Source organism: Acinonyx jubatus, chromosome F2 (genome assembly GCF_027475565.1).
Source record: "Acinonyx jubatus isolate Ajub_Pintada_27869175 chromosome F2, VMU_Ajub_asm_v1.0, whole genome shotgun sequence".
Classification (NCBI taxonomy): domain Eukaryota; kingdom Metazoa; phylum Chordata; class Mammalia; order Carnivora; family Felidae; genus Acinonyx; species Acinonyx jubatus.
Genome location: NC_069394.1, coordinates 9,812,642 through 9,826,880, shown reverse-complemented (window position 1 = coordinate 9,826,880; position 14,239 = coordinate 9,812,642). Strand labels below are relative to the sequence as shown.

The following is a 14,239-nucleotide window of genomic DNA, read 5'->3' as shown; positions in this document are numbered from 1 at the left end:
TGTTTTCACATGGCCTCGTCGGAAGACAAAGAAATGATTCTATACGGAGGGAAAAAAGCTGCTTGCGTGTGTGTGTGTGTGTGTGTGTGTGTGTGTAAATATGCATTTTCACTCAAAAACTTAGTGGGCACCTGCACTGAGTCACATGCACACCTCCAGTGCAGTCCTCTACCCGTGTTGTCTAATCCCACAGCCGTTCAGAACTCCTTGCTCCCTGTCAATCACAGGATAGCCTTATTTGGGGGGTCCTTTCAGAAAGCAATGGTGGGAACCATCACGGTGTCCAGCAATCGATAGTCATGGGATAGAAACGTAATTGATAAATGGAGCCCTTGACCCTCTTTGAAATTCTTAGGCTTTACGTGTATTTGTTAGCTGGGGAGAGAAGAGCCAGCCACTACGCTCTGGACTCAGAGGGGAGCGTCCCCCTCGTGACCTGGGCACGTCACATACCTCTCTTAGGCTCGATTCCTAGCCTGGGCAGCAGGGGCACCGTTCTCTCCCCCCCGCGCCCCCCCCCCCCCCCCGGCCCCGCAGCCTGGGTTGCGGACTGATCAGGACTAACAAAGTCAGGACGATGCAGGCACCTCGCAACCCAGTGACACGCAATGCAATAGGAGACACCACTGCTCCTGTCGGAACCCGGATCACACGGTTCAGAGCTTGGCTGGGGCAGCAGGAGCAAGGGAGCCCAGAGAGCAGCGACCAAGGCCCTGGTAACTTCCTTAGATTTCCCACACTCACGCACCCCGTGCCCTGACTCCCGGCAGACAGAAGCAGTTTGGCATTTCACTTACCAAAAATGTCGGCCACACTTTCCGCGTTTTTAAACGCCCCTTGGAAGGCTGTGAGATCTAAGTGGAAAGCAGAGGAAACAAGTCGGCGGGCCCTTCCCCTGCCCTGCCTCCTCGCCCCGCCCCACCCCTGTGAAGAGTAAGTAAAACCCTTTCTCTTTCTCTAAGGATGGATTTGACCTCGGACTACCTTTCTAGTAATGCGGGTTACCATGGAGATGCCATGGAAGTGTGTTAGTAAAGCAACACGGCCCCTGGAGGGCGAGGTGTATCTGGATGGGCGGGGACCCCGGGTGAACTATAAATACCTAGTGGGGAGTCATCGTGTGGGGACCCCCTCAGTGTGATGACCCTTGCCACTGAGCATGTCTCTTCTGGGCATCCTGGAAACGGTACCTATGAAATCGTTACTGGAGATTCTACTAGAATCTCTACTAGGATCTCTCCTGGGATCCTAGACGCGCAGATCGCCCGGGATGCTCTCGCTGGAGAGGAAGGGCTGTCATGGCCTGCTGCCACACGGCGTTTCCCGGCCTTGTTCCCATCAAATGCCAAGCATGCGCTGTGAGTCTATACATCTGTTACAAGTTCTCCCCGGACTGGGCATCGCCCTTGGCCGGGGAGTTATGGCATTTGGAGAGGGGCCAGATTGTCATTTGGATCTGGGTGGGACCGATCGCTTTGCTTGCATGGGCTCATGCACAAATAATTTGGTTGACTCAGCTCGCCTCTCTGAAAGGCTGGAAGTGAACCCTGAAGTTGGGGCGAGTGTGGCTGGCTGGTTCACTATGCATTGTGTTCTTCAGCGGTACCCGGTTTAAGAGCCCACCTGAGAAATCTTTACCCTGTCTCACCAGGAAGACCTCCCCCTGCCAAAAAACCAGTTATGGATCTTCCTTTCTTATAGGTTGAGCCCTGGAATGCATTGTCTTTCTTTCTCTCTTTACCTTGCCTTCTAGGAGTCTCAGAGCTCAATCTGAAGCTAAAATACCGTGACCATATTACCCCCATGATCAACCCATTTACTTCCATCTCCTGTCCCCCTTTCAGCTGACCTTTATCTTTTGATGGGAGCTTTAGCGCTCTGTCTCCGAAGAGAGAGCCATGGTGGGTCAGACATGAGGGGAGACAGTTGAGGGAGAGGCTTTTGAGCCCCATTTGAATCACTGTGCCTACAAGAGCCACAGCAGTAAGTGGTGTATTTATAGAAAGGGTCATTTTCTCTGCCAGTATCCCAGACAACTTTCTTCCCAGCTAGGTCTCCCAAGAAAAGTTCAAAAAATCCTTACTGATAGTTTTTGAGAGTCCTGGAGACAGCTCCCGTGGAAGATGTGGGGTGTCCAGAGGATGGCCCCCTATAATCGAGGAGGACAGCAGTGTTAGCAGGAGCAGTGTCATAACCCACTTGCTGGGAGGGGCAGCCAGCAGGCAAGGGGATGAGGGGACGCAGGTAAAATTCAATTCGACGTATATTTTTCTAGGACCTACTCTATGCTGGGTCTCTGGGGTAGCTGTTGCTGAAAATAAGGTGGCCCTACTGTCTCACATTGGTTGGCCTTAAGAATGGCCTTCTGATGGGCAAAAGACGTGAGTAGACACTTTTCCAAAGAAGACATCCAGATGGCTAGCAGACCCATGGAAAGATGCTCAGCATCGCTCATCATCAGGGAAATACAAATCAAAACCACGAGGAGATACTCCTCACACCTGTCAGGATGGCTAAAATGAACAACTCAGGCAACAACAGATGTTGGCGAGGATGCGGAGAAAGAGGATCCCTTTTGCATTGTTGGTGGCAATGCAGGCTGGTGCAGCCACTCTGGAAAACCCTACGGAGGTTCCTCAAAAATTAAAAATAGAACTACCCTATGACCCAGCAATTGCACTACTAGGTATTTACCCAGAAGATACAAAAATGCCGATTCAAAGGGGCACATGCACCCCAATGTTTATAGCAGTGCTATCAACGATAGCCAAGTATGGAAAGAGCCCAAATGTCTATCAACTGATGGACAGATAAAGAAGACGTAGTAAGGATGCCTGGGTGGCTCAGTCAGTTAAGCGTCCGACTTCGGCTCGGGTCATGATCTCGTGGTCCGTGGGTTAGCGCCCCGTGTCGGGCTCTGTGCTGAGAGTCCAGAGCCTGGAACCTGCTTCAGATTCCGTGTCTCTTTCTCTCTCTGCCCCTCCTCCATTTGCACTCTGTTTGTCTTTCTCAAAAGTAAATAAACATTAAAAAAAAAAAGAAGATATAGTAATATATATATATATAATGGAATACTACTCGGTGATGAAACAGAACAAAATCTTGCCATTTGCAACAATGTGGATGGAACTAGCGTGTATTATGCTAAGCAAAATAAGTCAATCAGAGAAAGTTAAATATCATATGATTTCACTTATATGTGGAATTTAAGAAACAAAACAGATGAACATTGGGGAAGGGAAGGAAAAATAAGGTAAAAAGAGAGGAAGCAAACCAAAAGAGACTCCTAAATACAGAGAATAAACTGAGGGTTGCTGGTGGGGTGTTGTTGGGTGGGGGGATGGGCTAGATGGGTGATGGCCATTAAGGAGGGCACTTGTTGGGTGGGCACTGGGTGCTATACGTAAGTGATGAATCACTAAATTCTACTCCTGAAATAAAAAATAAAGAAAAAAGGAAAAAAAAAAAAAAAGAATGGCCTTCTGGCTCAGGATAGAGAGGTTTGGGGACTCATCTGGAAGCTCTAGTTGCATACAAAGCATACCATTTTGATTTAGGTTGCATGTTTGGAGTGCCTTGAGATGAAAACTTGGGGGAAATAAGCACAGGCAAGGAAAGGACCCCACCCCAGGAAGCCTCTAATCCAGGACAGGGCTTTCCCTCTCTATTGGCAAGCAAAATGACCAATGACTGCCAGGGGTCTGTGCACCCCGAGACTCAGCTCCCGACCCTGCATTTATCCACGGTGGAGTCACGGTGAAGGGATGCAAATGTTGAATTGCATGAGCTACTCAGGCAGGGAGCCAGCTGGACTTGGCCTTTTCCCAGCCTTGGCTGTCTCCCCAGGGGCCTGGAATCCTCATTACGAAGCAGGGGTCTACGAGATTCCGGAAGGGTGGGAGCAAAGGCCGTGATAGCAGATGAACTTGGATCTGCAAGATCTGACACCATGGATCAGAGAGGCGCTGTGAAGCCTGGAAAACGTGGCTTACTGGCCGGTGCACCATGGACGCTCAAATGTCACGGCAGCCATTCGTCATTATTAATTATTACCATTACTACTGTTATGAGCAACTCCTTCCACTCGCTGCCCCCTTTCCCCTCCACACTAACAAGTGGTTTGCCTTGCTTGGCCCTCACCTTCATCATCGACCTCATCATCGCCCCCGTGGACTTATCCCGGGGACGCAGACATCGTTAGCAGGTGCCTGTCTGCGGGGGAGCAGCCCCCCCAGCTACCAACCCCGTGGGCTCGCGCTGGGTCCCTCTGCGGCCAGGCCCTCCGGGGATGGGTTGGAGGGGATGCAGCCTGGCTCCCTGGCTCCTCGCACGACGAACTTTCAACACGATGAGCTCGCCCCAACTCCCAGCGGGATGTGCTCTGCGGCTGTGGCCAGGCGCGTCCTCTCCAGTCCTCCGGACGACACCCACACATTTCATTAGCAGCTGCAGAAGTCGCCGTGGACCTTCAATTGTGGATCCCAGAGGACTGGATTCGTTCACTCGCCCGCTCCAGCGGGATGGCAGTGGGGGAGACGGGGGGTGGGGTTCCGAGGGGATGAGGGGGACAACACTCGGCAGAATAAAACGGATTCTGGCTCGACGAGAGCGCTGTTCGAAGGGAAGGGAGCTGGCATCCGTTCTGTTCCGGAATCTGTTTTGCAGGCATCCCCTCCAGTCTGGCGCTGCGCCCCGGGGCCGTGGGGCCCCCTTCGCCGTGGCCGTGACACAGACACCGAAGCCGAGACCCGTGGAGGGAAGGTCTAGCTTCTTCCGCCCGGACACGTACGGCTTCCCTGGATCTGCCCCTTCCTCACTCTGCCAAACCATCTCCGACTTTGAAGCTGATGCTTCCAGGATGCTTATGGTTTTCCAGACCCCAAACGAATTCTTGCTGTCCCGGCTTTGCTTGTGGGGTGCCCTGAGCCTCGGACGCCTGCTCCCCTTTGTGTCACTGGCCCTTACATTTTCACGTTCTGCCCAGAGTTCCAGAGGGCCTACCCGACCCCCAAACCGGGCTGGGTTAAGGACACCTTCCCTGGCTCCCGTAACGCCGGGACGCCCTTCTCTCGCTGCCCTTGTGACCCCGGGTTGCAATGACCTGTGTCGGGGACGGTTGCCTCCACTAAACCAGGGGCTTCCTGAGGGTAAGAACGCTGACAAATGTAAGCGCGGTTCAGCAGATATCTCTGCAGTGAACGAATGAGCAGCCCGTGGTTGAACTATGCCATCAAATGGCCAACGTATCAGCCAGTGAGTGACGGCCCAGTGGAATCATGGAATCCTCGCAAGGACGCACCCACCCTCCTGTCCTGGATGCTGTCCTGCCATCCCCCAGGTGTTTCCTCCAAGGACGTCTGCAGTCGGGGCATCCGTTTCCCAGACGACCCAGACCAAGGCACCACTCCCGCCTCTTTGAGACTAGGCGTGCGGGTGGAGGCCTCAAGCACAGACGGGGGCGCCTGGGTGGCTCAGTCGATTAAGCGCCCGACTCTTTGTTTTGGCTCAGGTCGTGATCCCATGGTTCGTGAGTTCGAGCCCCAAGTCAAGCTCTATGCTGTCAGGGCAGAGCCCGCTTGGGATTCTCTCCCTCCCTCCCTCTTTGCCCCTCCCCTGCTCGTGCTCTCTCTCTCTCTCCCTCTCTCAAAATAAACAAACTTAAAAAAATTAAAAAACAAAACAAAACAACAAAAAACAGACCTCCCCCCCCGCAGCGCCTGGACCAAAACCTGGTGAATTTGTTGGCTGGGTAGCATAGAATCTGTGGTGGTCACACACTCACCCCTGCAAAGTCAGGGCTGCAGGTATGGGACATTTAAATCCACACGCGCACGTATATATTTGCACTTCAACTTTCTATGGCTCTATTTTTTTAAAAAAAATTTTTAATGTTTATTTATTTTTGAGAGAGGGAGAGTGTGTGTGCAACTTTCTATGGCTCTGGTTTTTAAAAAAATTTTTTTAACGTTTATTTATTTTTGAGAGAGAGAGAGAGTGTGTGTGTGCAAAGGTGTGCACAGAGAAGTGGCAAAGAGAGGGAGACAGAGGCGCCAAAGTGGGCTCCGTGCTGACAGCAAAGAGCCTGATGTGGGGCTCGAACTCATGAACTGGGAGATTGTGACCTAACCAACTGAGCCTCCCAGGTGCCCCAACTATGGCTTTAATTTTTTTTTTAATGTTTATTTATTTTTGAGAGAGGGAGAGAGAGACAGAGTATGGACAGGAGAGAGGCAGAGAGAGAGGGAGACACAGAATCCGGAGCAGGCTCCAGGCTCCGAGCTGTCAGCACAGAGCCCGACATGGGGCTCGAACCCACAAGCCGAGAGATCATGACCTGAGCCGAAGTCGGACGCTTAACTGACGGAGCCACCCAGGTGCCCTGATGTGATCTCATTTTAAAGGATAGGGAAGAGACTGAAAAGCTATAGAATATTTCATAGTTTTATCATAAAAAAGGGCGGACACCAAGGCCATAGTTGGAATTTGAACAAGACAGTCAGGGTCTGGGTACAGGTGGAGCCGCTGGCCCTGGGGAGCCAAATCACGACAAAATGGCTTTAATGAGGGAAAAAAAAACATCCGCGAAGGAGCTAAATAATCAATAGCAGCCCGTCAAGTTCTGGAAGTGGGAGTGCTCCTTTGTCGTGCAGAGAAGGTCTGGGGCGGAGCTCGGGAGCACCCAGAGCTGAAGGAGAGCTTCGGGGTCCTCCGTGAAGTGCCTACCCTATAACGGGTGCTCACCGATTTCCGGGGAGCACGCAGATCTCTGCGCGTCCTCTAACTCGGGTCACGGTCGAGACCAATTCTCAATAATGTTGACACCCTCACTACTGTGTTTGGAAGGGAATCTTGCAGAGGGAGGCTCAGCGTGTTGGTCCCCAGTTTACCCGAACACGAGGAGGGAAGGAAGAAATGGCTGGGTAAATGGGTGACGTCAGTCACTCGGGAGCCAGAGCAGTCGTAGGAAGGAAAGAAGGAGGTGGGGGGCTTCGAGAGCTGCACCAATGTGCAAACGAGAAAGGAGGGAGCCGGAAGTCTCGGAATCGTCACCACGACTCCACGTGAACTGGAAATGAGTGCCCGGGCTGCCAGGGAGCTTGCTCGGATGTCTTCAGGCTCTGGTGGTGCGGGACCCCGGTGCGGGGTGGAGGTGCCTTCGCAGCAGACACACCGACACAGGGGTGTTTCCTGTCGCATGTGGAGAGGACTGACACACTCCGAGGAAACGAGCGAAACACGGGCCAGCGGCCGGCGAGCAAAGGCAAGACGAGATGTACCATCGGGGGGAGGAATGGTTAAGTGGCCACCCTGCCTTCTGCTCTCCCTGGATCTCCTCCTCATCGCCCATCCCGCACCTCGTGCCCCGGGCAAGGTGCTCAAATATCAGCTGAATTAAATCTGTGGCCCGTCATTACTGTTTGACTTCCATCCCTCCCAGGCAAGGGGATAAAAGTAGTAACAAGCAAATAAGATGACATTTGACAACACTCCCCAGTGTTCATGTTAATTACATAACAAGCCAGAAATTCGGTGGAAGATACCGTTACTCACCGCCCTGAGGGGCCATCAGCATACTCAGGAGAAGCACGATCATAGCGCGAGGGCAAAGGAGGGGCTGAGGCATCCAGGGAACAGCCTCCTGGGAGAGAAGTCGGTGGAAGATGATGAGTACGCTCTCGGAAATCCCAGGAAGTAAGAACGCCCACGAGCTCTTTGTCGCATAGCGCATTGAGGTAGCAGGAGAAAGCCCTAGGAGGGTTTCTGTCCCAGCTTCGCCACTAACCAGCATCAACTAATGACATTCAGGAGATCACCTTCTCTCCCTGAGATTCAGTTCATCCATCTGTAAAATGGAATCTGAACCCGGGCTCCTTGAGGCCACAGATCTGGTGTCGTTTATTCATTTCCCCCATGGTCCCTTATTGTGCTGCGGCAGGCACATCGCAAGGATCCCAGAATGCAAAGTGAGCGAAAACCTCTCCTTATCTGTGAGTTGTTCACAGAATAATAGGGAAGGGAGGCAGCTGAACAAGGGCTATAGTTTGACTTTTGTAGACGGAGCTGTAAATAACCCACATATTGGGCTACCGGGGCATTCTGAGTATATACCTTCAGTAGTCTGACTTTGAACCTTACCAACGCTTGACATAGGAATAAATTTGGCAACCACAAGGTGGCGCTGCCTGCCAACAAACAGTGCTTTCCTGAGGGACTATTTCTTCCTTCCCCGTGGCTTCTGAGCGATTTGAACGCCTGGTTGCTGTCCTAGCGTTCAAGAGACCATGCTTCAGGGACTGCCATGGGGGTCGTGGCAAGGGGGGCAGAGTCCAAGAACTGACCGCATTTCAATCATAGCGCCCCGTGATCTGAGCAAGTCAACAAATATTTACCTTCAGTAGGCACTTAGTGCAAACAGGCCAACCATGTATTTAATGGGGAAGGAAAAACATTAAAGACCAGAGGGATTTTAGAATAATTTTAACTCCCTGGGAACATAATTCCTTCAAGAATGTCAGATGGATGGTTGACTTGTGCGTAGAACAGAGTATGAATGATAGCACAGTGTGATCGTGCTACCCCAGGGGCACCCACATGGCTGCTGGATGAGGTTGTACATGTTGTGCACTGGGCAAAGGTGTCGCACTGAGGGGCACATAGGGGCTGAAATGCATCCAGTGTTCAACTCCCAAGTTTGCCCTCTGCTGGGCTGCATCACCCTGGAGGAAAGAGCACTTTCTACAGTTTGTCCTCCCAGAGACAAAGGCTGTCCCATGTCCTGGTGGCCCTGCAAATGGACCCAGGGCCACAGTGGGCCACTCTACCTTGTGGGCAGGGATTTGTACTGTGGAAGGTGTCCCAAAGGAGAAAACATTGGTAGGTCCTGAGATCGTTACTCTGTGGACCTTCCCCAGGGCCTAGCATAGCCTCTAGTAGCTATAGAATAAATGTTTGTTGAACGACTGCGGAGGGCAGAATGTGAGTTCTTGGAGATTCCCACTGAGCTCAAGCATCTTCTAAAACTCTGGTTATTATCTGATGGACAGAATGCTCTGCTTTAACCTTTTGTAGCCACATAAATTCCTACAGCAGGTTAACGTTACAGGTTAGACCAGCTCTCTGATCGTTCTGCGGAGATTTGGGTCTGAGTGGCTCCTTGTCAAGGCCAAGAAACCAGACTGAAACTTCAGGGTGAGGCCTGGGACGTCTCCAGATGGAAAGTGGCCACCCTGGAAACTCTGTGGGTGAACAGCTGAAGGCATTCTAGAAGGTCATACCCACTGAAGTCATACCCACAAGACTGAGGCTGATGTCATCACCTGGTACATTTGGTATCATTGCCACCACAAGGAGGGCATGCTAGGAGGTCTTGCGGTGGGGTCCCCTCCCTCAAGAAAGGGAAAAAAAGCCTCAAGGCAACCTGGCTATACGCATACGTGACAACATCCTTCATGACCTTGTAACATGAGACCATTTACTCAGACTGCATGTTTGCGTGTTACCATATATGGGGGACAAAGAAGCAGAAAACACATTAAAAAAAACGACTCCAGGTGGCGTTCTGGGCTCAGTTCTTCGGGTACAAACCCAACTGAACCGTTTCCTGGGGGAAAAAAAAAGCCTCGGTGTCACGACCCTCTGTGCGAGAATCCTGCGACAGTCGGAGCTTGGAGGAGGCACTGGATTCATCTCGTTCAAACTCTCTTTACAGATGAGATCATTGAGCCCCTGAGACCGGCAACTTATGGTCACAATGTCCCACTTCCCATGAGCTGGGAAGCGCTCATCATAATAACAGTGCCACTTATGAGGCTGTCGTGAGGGCTGAATGAGCTGATCCACGCAGGGCAGTGACAACAGTGCCTGACGGAGAGAAGTGGCCGGAAAACATTAGTAATTACAGCCACTGTGTCTGGCACACAGGAAAGACTCAGTAAACAGCAGCTGTTACGATAAAGGCCCCTCTGCCCTGTTTGAGTGGAAGCCCCGCCCCCGTCTGGTGAAATGAAGCAGGTGGTCAGTTTCGCGTAGCGCCTGCTGTCCTTTTTCTCCTAGGACACTCACTTCCGGGAGGCGATTCCCCTGGGTTGTCCTGCTGCTCAGAGGAGATAGGCTGAGGGTGATGCTCATTGGAATTACAGAGACCTCTACTGGATTTTCAAGCATGTAACTACTGGAAGGGAAAGGAGCAAAAGTGACCTTATTACAGACAAAATCTTGACTCAGCTCTAATGTGTCTTTTTTAAAGTTGGGGGGGGGGGAAAGGGAGTCGTTGTTTAACGGGCACGGAGTTTCAGTTGGGGAAGATGAGGAAGTTCTGGAGAGGGATGGTGGTGAGGGTCGCACAGCAGCGTGAATGTACGTAATGCTACTGAACTCCACACTTAAAAATAGTTACAATGGTAAATTTTAGGTTGTGTGTATTTTGCCGCAATTGGAAGCAAAGTAAGTTATAAACTTTAGGACCTTAATCCCTTTATTTATTTATGTATTGTTTTAAGAAGGCTCCACGCCTAATGGGGGACTTGAACTCATGACCTTGAGATCCAGAGTCACATGCTCGGACTGAGCCAGCCAGGCGCCCTGTGGACCTTATTCCTTTAAACACTACCTTCCATTACCGGGTCATTCTTTGTGTCATGGGCCCCACCACGCGTGTGCCTTAGACTGGCATATAGAGATTTGACTAGCACATGCCTCACTTCCTTTCTTTTTTTTCTTTTAAATGTTTTACTTATTTTTGAGAGAGAGAGCGTGAGTAGGGGAGGGGCCGAGAGAGAGAGAGAGAGAGAGGGAGGGACAGAGGATGCAGAGCAGGTTCTGTGCCGATAGCAGATGGGTTCCGTGCCGATGGGGCTCGAACTCACGAAGCACTAGATCATGACTTGAGCCAACCTCAGAACCTCAACTGACGGAGCCAGCCAGGCGCCCCACGCCTCACTTGCCGTGCAGGGACCTGAGGCTCAGAGACGTCCGGTGAGGCCACAGTCCCCTTTGCCAGGAGGCACCACTGCAGGGGGCGCCACCACCAGACACAATATTCGGTCTGAGGCCAGCCAGTCCGAGGTCTCTGCGCCACGTATGTTACCCGCCCGACAGTGCCATCCTGATCGTGGAACCCCCAACAAACAAGCGGGCTCGCGATCATTCGCGGTAGGACTGTCGTGACTTTTGGGAGCACCCGCTTGGGAGGCCCCCCGGAGTGGCCAGCCACTGGCTGGGGTGCAGTGTGACACTGTAGTTGGCAATCCCGAGCCGAGAACCAAGCAAGGGGAACCTGGGTGCCAGCCGGAGGGGACAGCACGCGCTCAGCCCTGAGCCATGGGGAGCGAGACCCGAATGCGGGGCGTGCACCTCGGGGTCTGCAGGTGGGCGAGCACAGGGCCACTGCGGAAGTCAGCAGCCTTCTGTGGGTCGAGCCAGGTGCCTCGGGTGTGGGGCTGTGTCCACCTTCAGGAAGAGCTGCCTCTTCCTCATTTACCCAAGGAGGCCTCCGGGGCCGACGGTAAACACTCACTGTCCTTGGGGAAATGAGGGCTCCCCTCGCCTTGCCTCGGGCCCTGGTGCCCAATGACTGACTCCAAGGCACTGTGGGAAGTGTCTAAGAGCAAGACCTGTCTAGCTGGCCAGGCCTGGGGTGGGCTCGGCCTTTTATATGTTGAGCATCCTGAGCCAGGCACTGACGCTGCTTGGAACTCGTTTCCCTGGGCACTAAAATGCCCATAAGGGGGTTCTTCATCCGGGTATCTTGAGGGTTAGACGGGGCACCGTGCCTGGTGTAGGCCAAGTGCTCAGTAAGTCTGGCCCCTTTCCACGCCAGGTGCCCTGGGGAGAGACATGGGCGCACACAGGTTTGCACGCCCCTCGCTGATGGGATGCAGTGTCCCCAGGGACATGCAGCAGGTGCTGTCCCTCTGACGTTGCATCTTTTCGCACGCACAAGGGCTCAGGGTGACCGATTCCCAGCGACGTCCTGGCGTAGCATCCAGGTCTCAGGCACCCCTTGAGAGCACCCCCCACCCTCCCTCTCTTCTGCCATCCATTTCTCCCCCCCTCCAACCTGTCATCCTTCTCTCTCCCTCCCTCCTCCTTCCCTCCCTCCTGCCCTCTTCGGCTCCCTACCCCTCAGGGGAAAGGGGGTGCGTACCTCAAAGGTCCCACTTAGAAGCAGCTGGATGAACGATGCTCGACTTTGAACAAGATGGAGACTGAGTCCTTTATACCCCAAGGGAAGACCCTTAGTAGTCACGTGATCCCTCCCCCCCCACTCTTCACGGGGAGAGGACAGCTTTTCGCGCAGGTTGGCAGGTGGGAGGCCTCTGAGGGGGAGGGGGACATCATAACGCTATGCCTTGGAGCAGGTGAGGCTCCATATTAAGGGGCCCGTCTTGAGCCCCAGAGGAGAACCGGGCTGTAATCAGAGAACAATAGCTGCCCTGTTCCACACCCCTACCTCACCTCCAAGGCCTGGGGGGCCCAGGGATTGTGTCTCGGGGTCATCAGGGGGACTCTGGGGGATGAAAGGCTGATGAAAGTCACATGGGCTCTCCTGACAAAGAAGGGCTGGCTTTGTCTGGTCTAGTGAATTCCCCAGCAAGAGGATCTCTGGGGGATTCTTCTTATATGTTCCTGGCCTCAAGGCCCGGGAATTTGATGCCTCTTTCCTTAAGGGGTTTCCTGCCCCAGCTGTGGGGTGGGGTGAGATGGGGCTTGATAGTGAGACACGCTAGGATCGGGTACCAGCCCTGCCTCCTCCCTAGCAGCGGGACAGTGACCTGTCGCTGCTCCATGTGGCTCCCGCCTGCATTTCGTGGGGAGAACCCTGCCTTGGAAAACGAGCGCTTATCGAGCGCTGTTATGGGCCGTACGTGTTTTCATGGGATTTTTGCCCCTGTCGTTTTCACAACAGCACCACGGCAGCGGACCCCGGCGAATCCTACGCTCAGGATGGTCACGACAGCAAGGACTCCACTTCCCAGACTGGACAGCCCATGTCGAGGCGGGGGCATCTATCTGAGCTCATGGTGATGGGATCATTCTGGGTGGGCGGGCTAGCCCGCTGAGAGCCCTCCGAGGTGTTCCCCTGACCCTCCCTGCTGGGCTCATCCGACGATTCGATCTGGGGTCGCTGAGCCTTGGTGGAACCCACCGGAGGGCTTCTGCAGATAATTAGTTGCTCGTGTGCCTTAAAGATTTGTTTATAGATCTTTAGTTATTGTTCAGTGTCTCATGAGCACTGACAATGAACGGAGCTGCCCCAATCCTTTCCCACCAGCACAGAAGACGTCTCATCTCTAAACTCTTAAGTCAACAGGCAGCATGGCTCAGTGCCGAAATTTCTCCCTTCCCTCCCCCTCCTCCTCCCTTCCCCCTTCCCTGTCTTCTGCCTGTTTAGCTTGTATTCATGAATATGAGTTTAGCTTGGGCGTGAATGAGACAGACAGAAATGCACCTGTGCCTTTGCCCCTGGGAAGAATCCTGTTTAGTGATGTTATATGTGTAACGGATGTTACACCTGTAACTCCTTCATCAGCGGGCAGACAGTCACGGCCCCGTCTTTTTTACCTCATCGGTGAACCCCTGGTGGCCACACAGGCACAAATTATTAAGAACTCTAGTGTGGCAGCACCCCAAGGCCTCCTCGTTGCCCTAAGCATCCCCCAAATCAGGACTTATTCAGCTCGGGGGAGGGTCAAACCTCCCCTTAACCTCTAGGAGACCGTGGACTCTGGACTCAGCTCTGTTCAGTTGCTCTTGGGTCCTGTTTTCCTTCTGTCATTGCCACTGTTGTGGCAGATGGGGTGACTCTAGAGAATTGGTCCTGTGTGGTCCTCTGAGCCTTTGTCTTTACTTCAAGTTCAGATCCCTGCACGGGCCTTAGAGGTCCTCCACATGTGGGCTTTTCTAAGTTAGTCATGCTTGTGGGGCATCTGGGGGGCTCAGTCCGTTAAGTGGCCGACTCTTGATTTTGGCTCAGATCGTGATCTCACGGTTCGTGAGTTCGAGCCCTGCTGTTAGTCTGGAGCCTGCTTGGGATTCTCTCTCTCTCTCTCTCTCTCTCTCTGCCTCACCCCTGCTTGCGTGCTCTCTCTCCTTCTCAAAATAAATAAATAAACTTTAAATGTTTTTTTAATGTTTTATTTATTTTTGAGACAGAGAGAGACAGAGTGTGAGCAGGGGAGGGGCAGAGAGAGCGCGAGACACAGAATCCGAAGCAGGCTCCAGGCTCCCAGCTGTCAGC

General features: G+C 52.9%; 1 protein-coding gene across 1 annotated transcript in view; it reads right to left on the bottom strand.

Annotated features, from left to right (window-relative positions):
• OC90 (otoconin 90) overlaps positions 1-7,348 on the bottom strand; it is a 28,737-nt gene extending 21,389 nt beyond the window's left edge. The window contains exons 1-4 of the mRNA XM_053208662.1: positions 7,313-7,348; positions 4,244-4,337; positions 2,084-2,149; positions 798-854 (exon numbers count right to left, since the gene is read on the bottom strand). Of these exons, the coding sequence (XP_053064637.1) occupies positions 798-854; positions 2,084-2,149; positions 4,244-4,337; positions 7,313-7,348 (253 nt within the window). The remainder of the gene's footprint in view (positions 1-797; positions 855-2,083; positions 2,150-4,243; positions 4,338-7,312) is intronic.
• Positions 7,349-14,239: the final 6,891 nt, after the last annotated feature.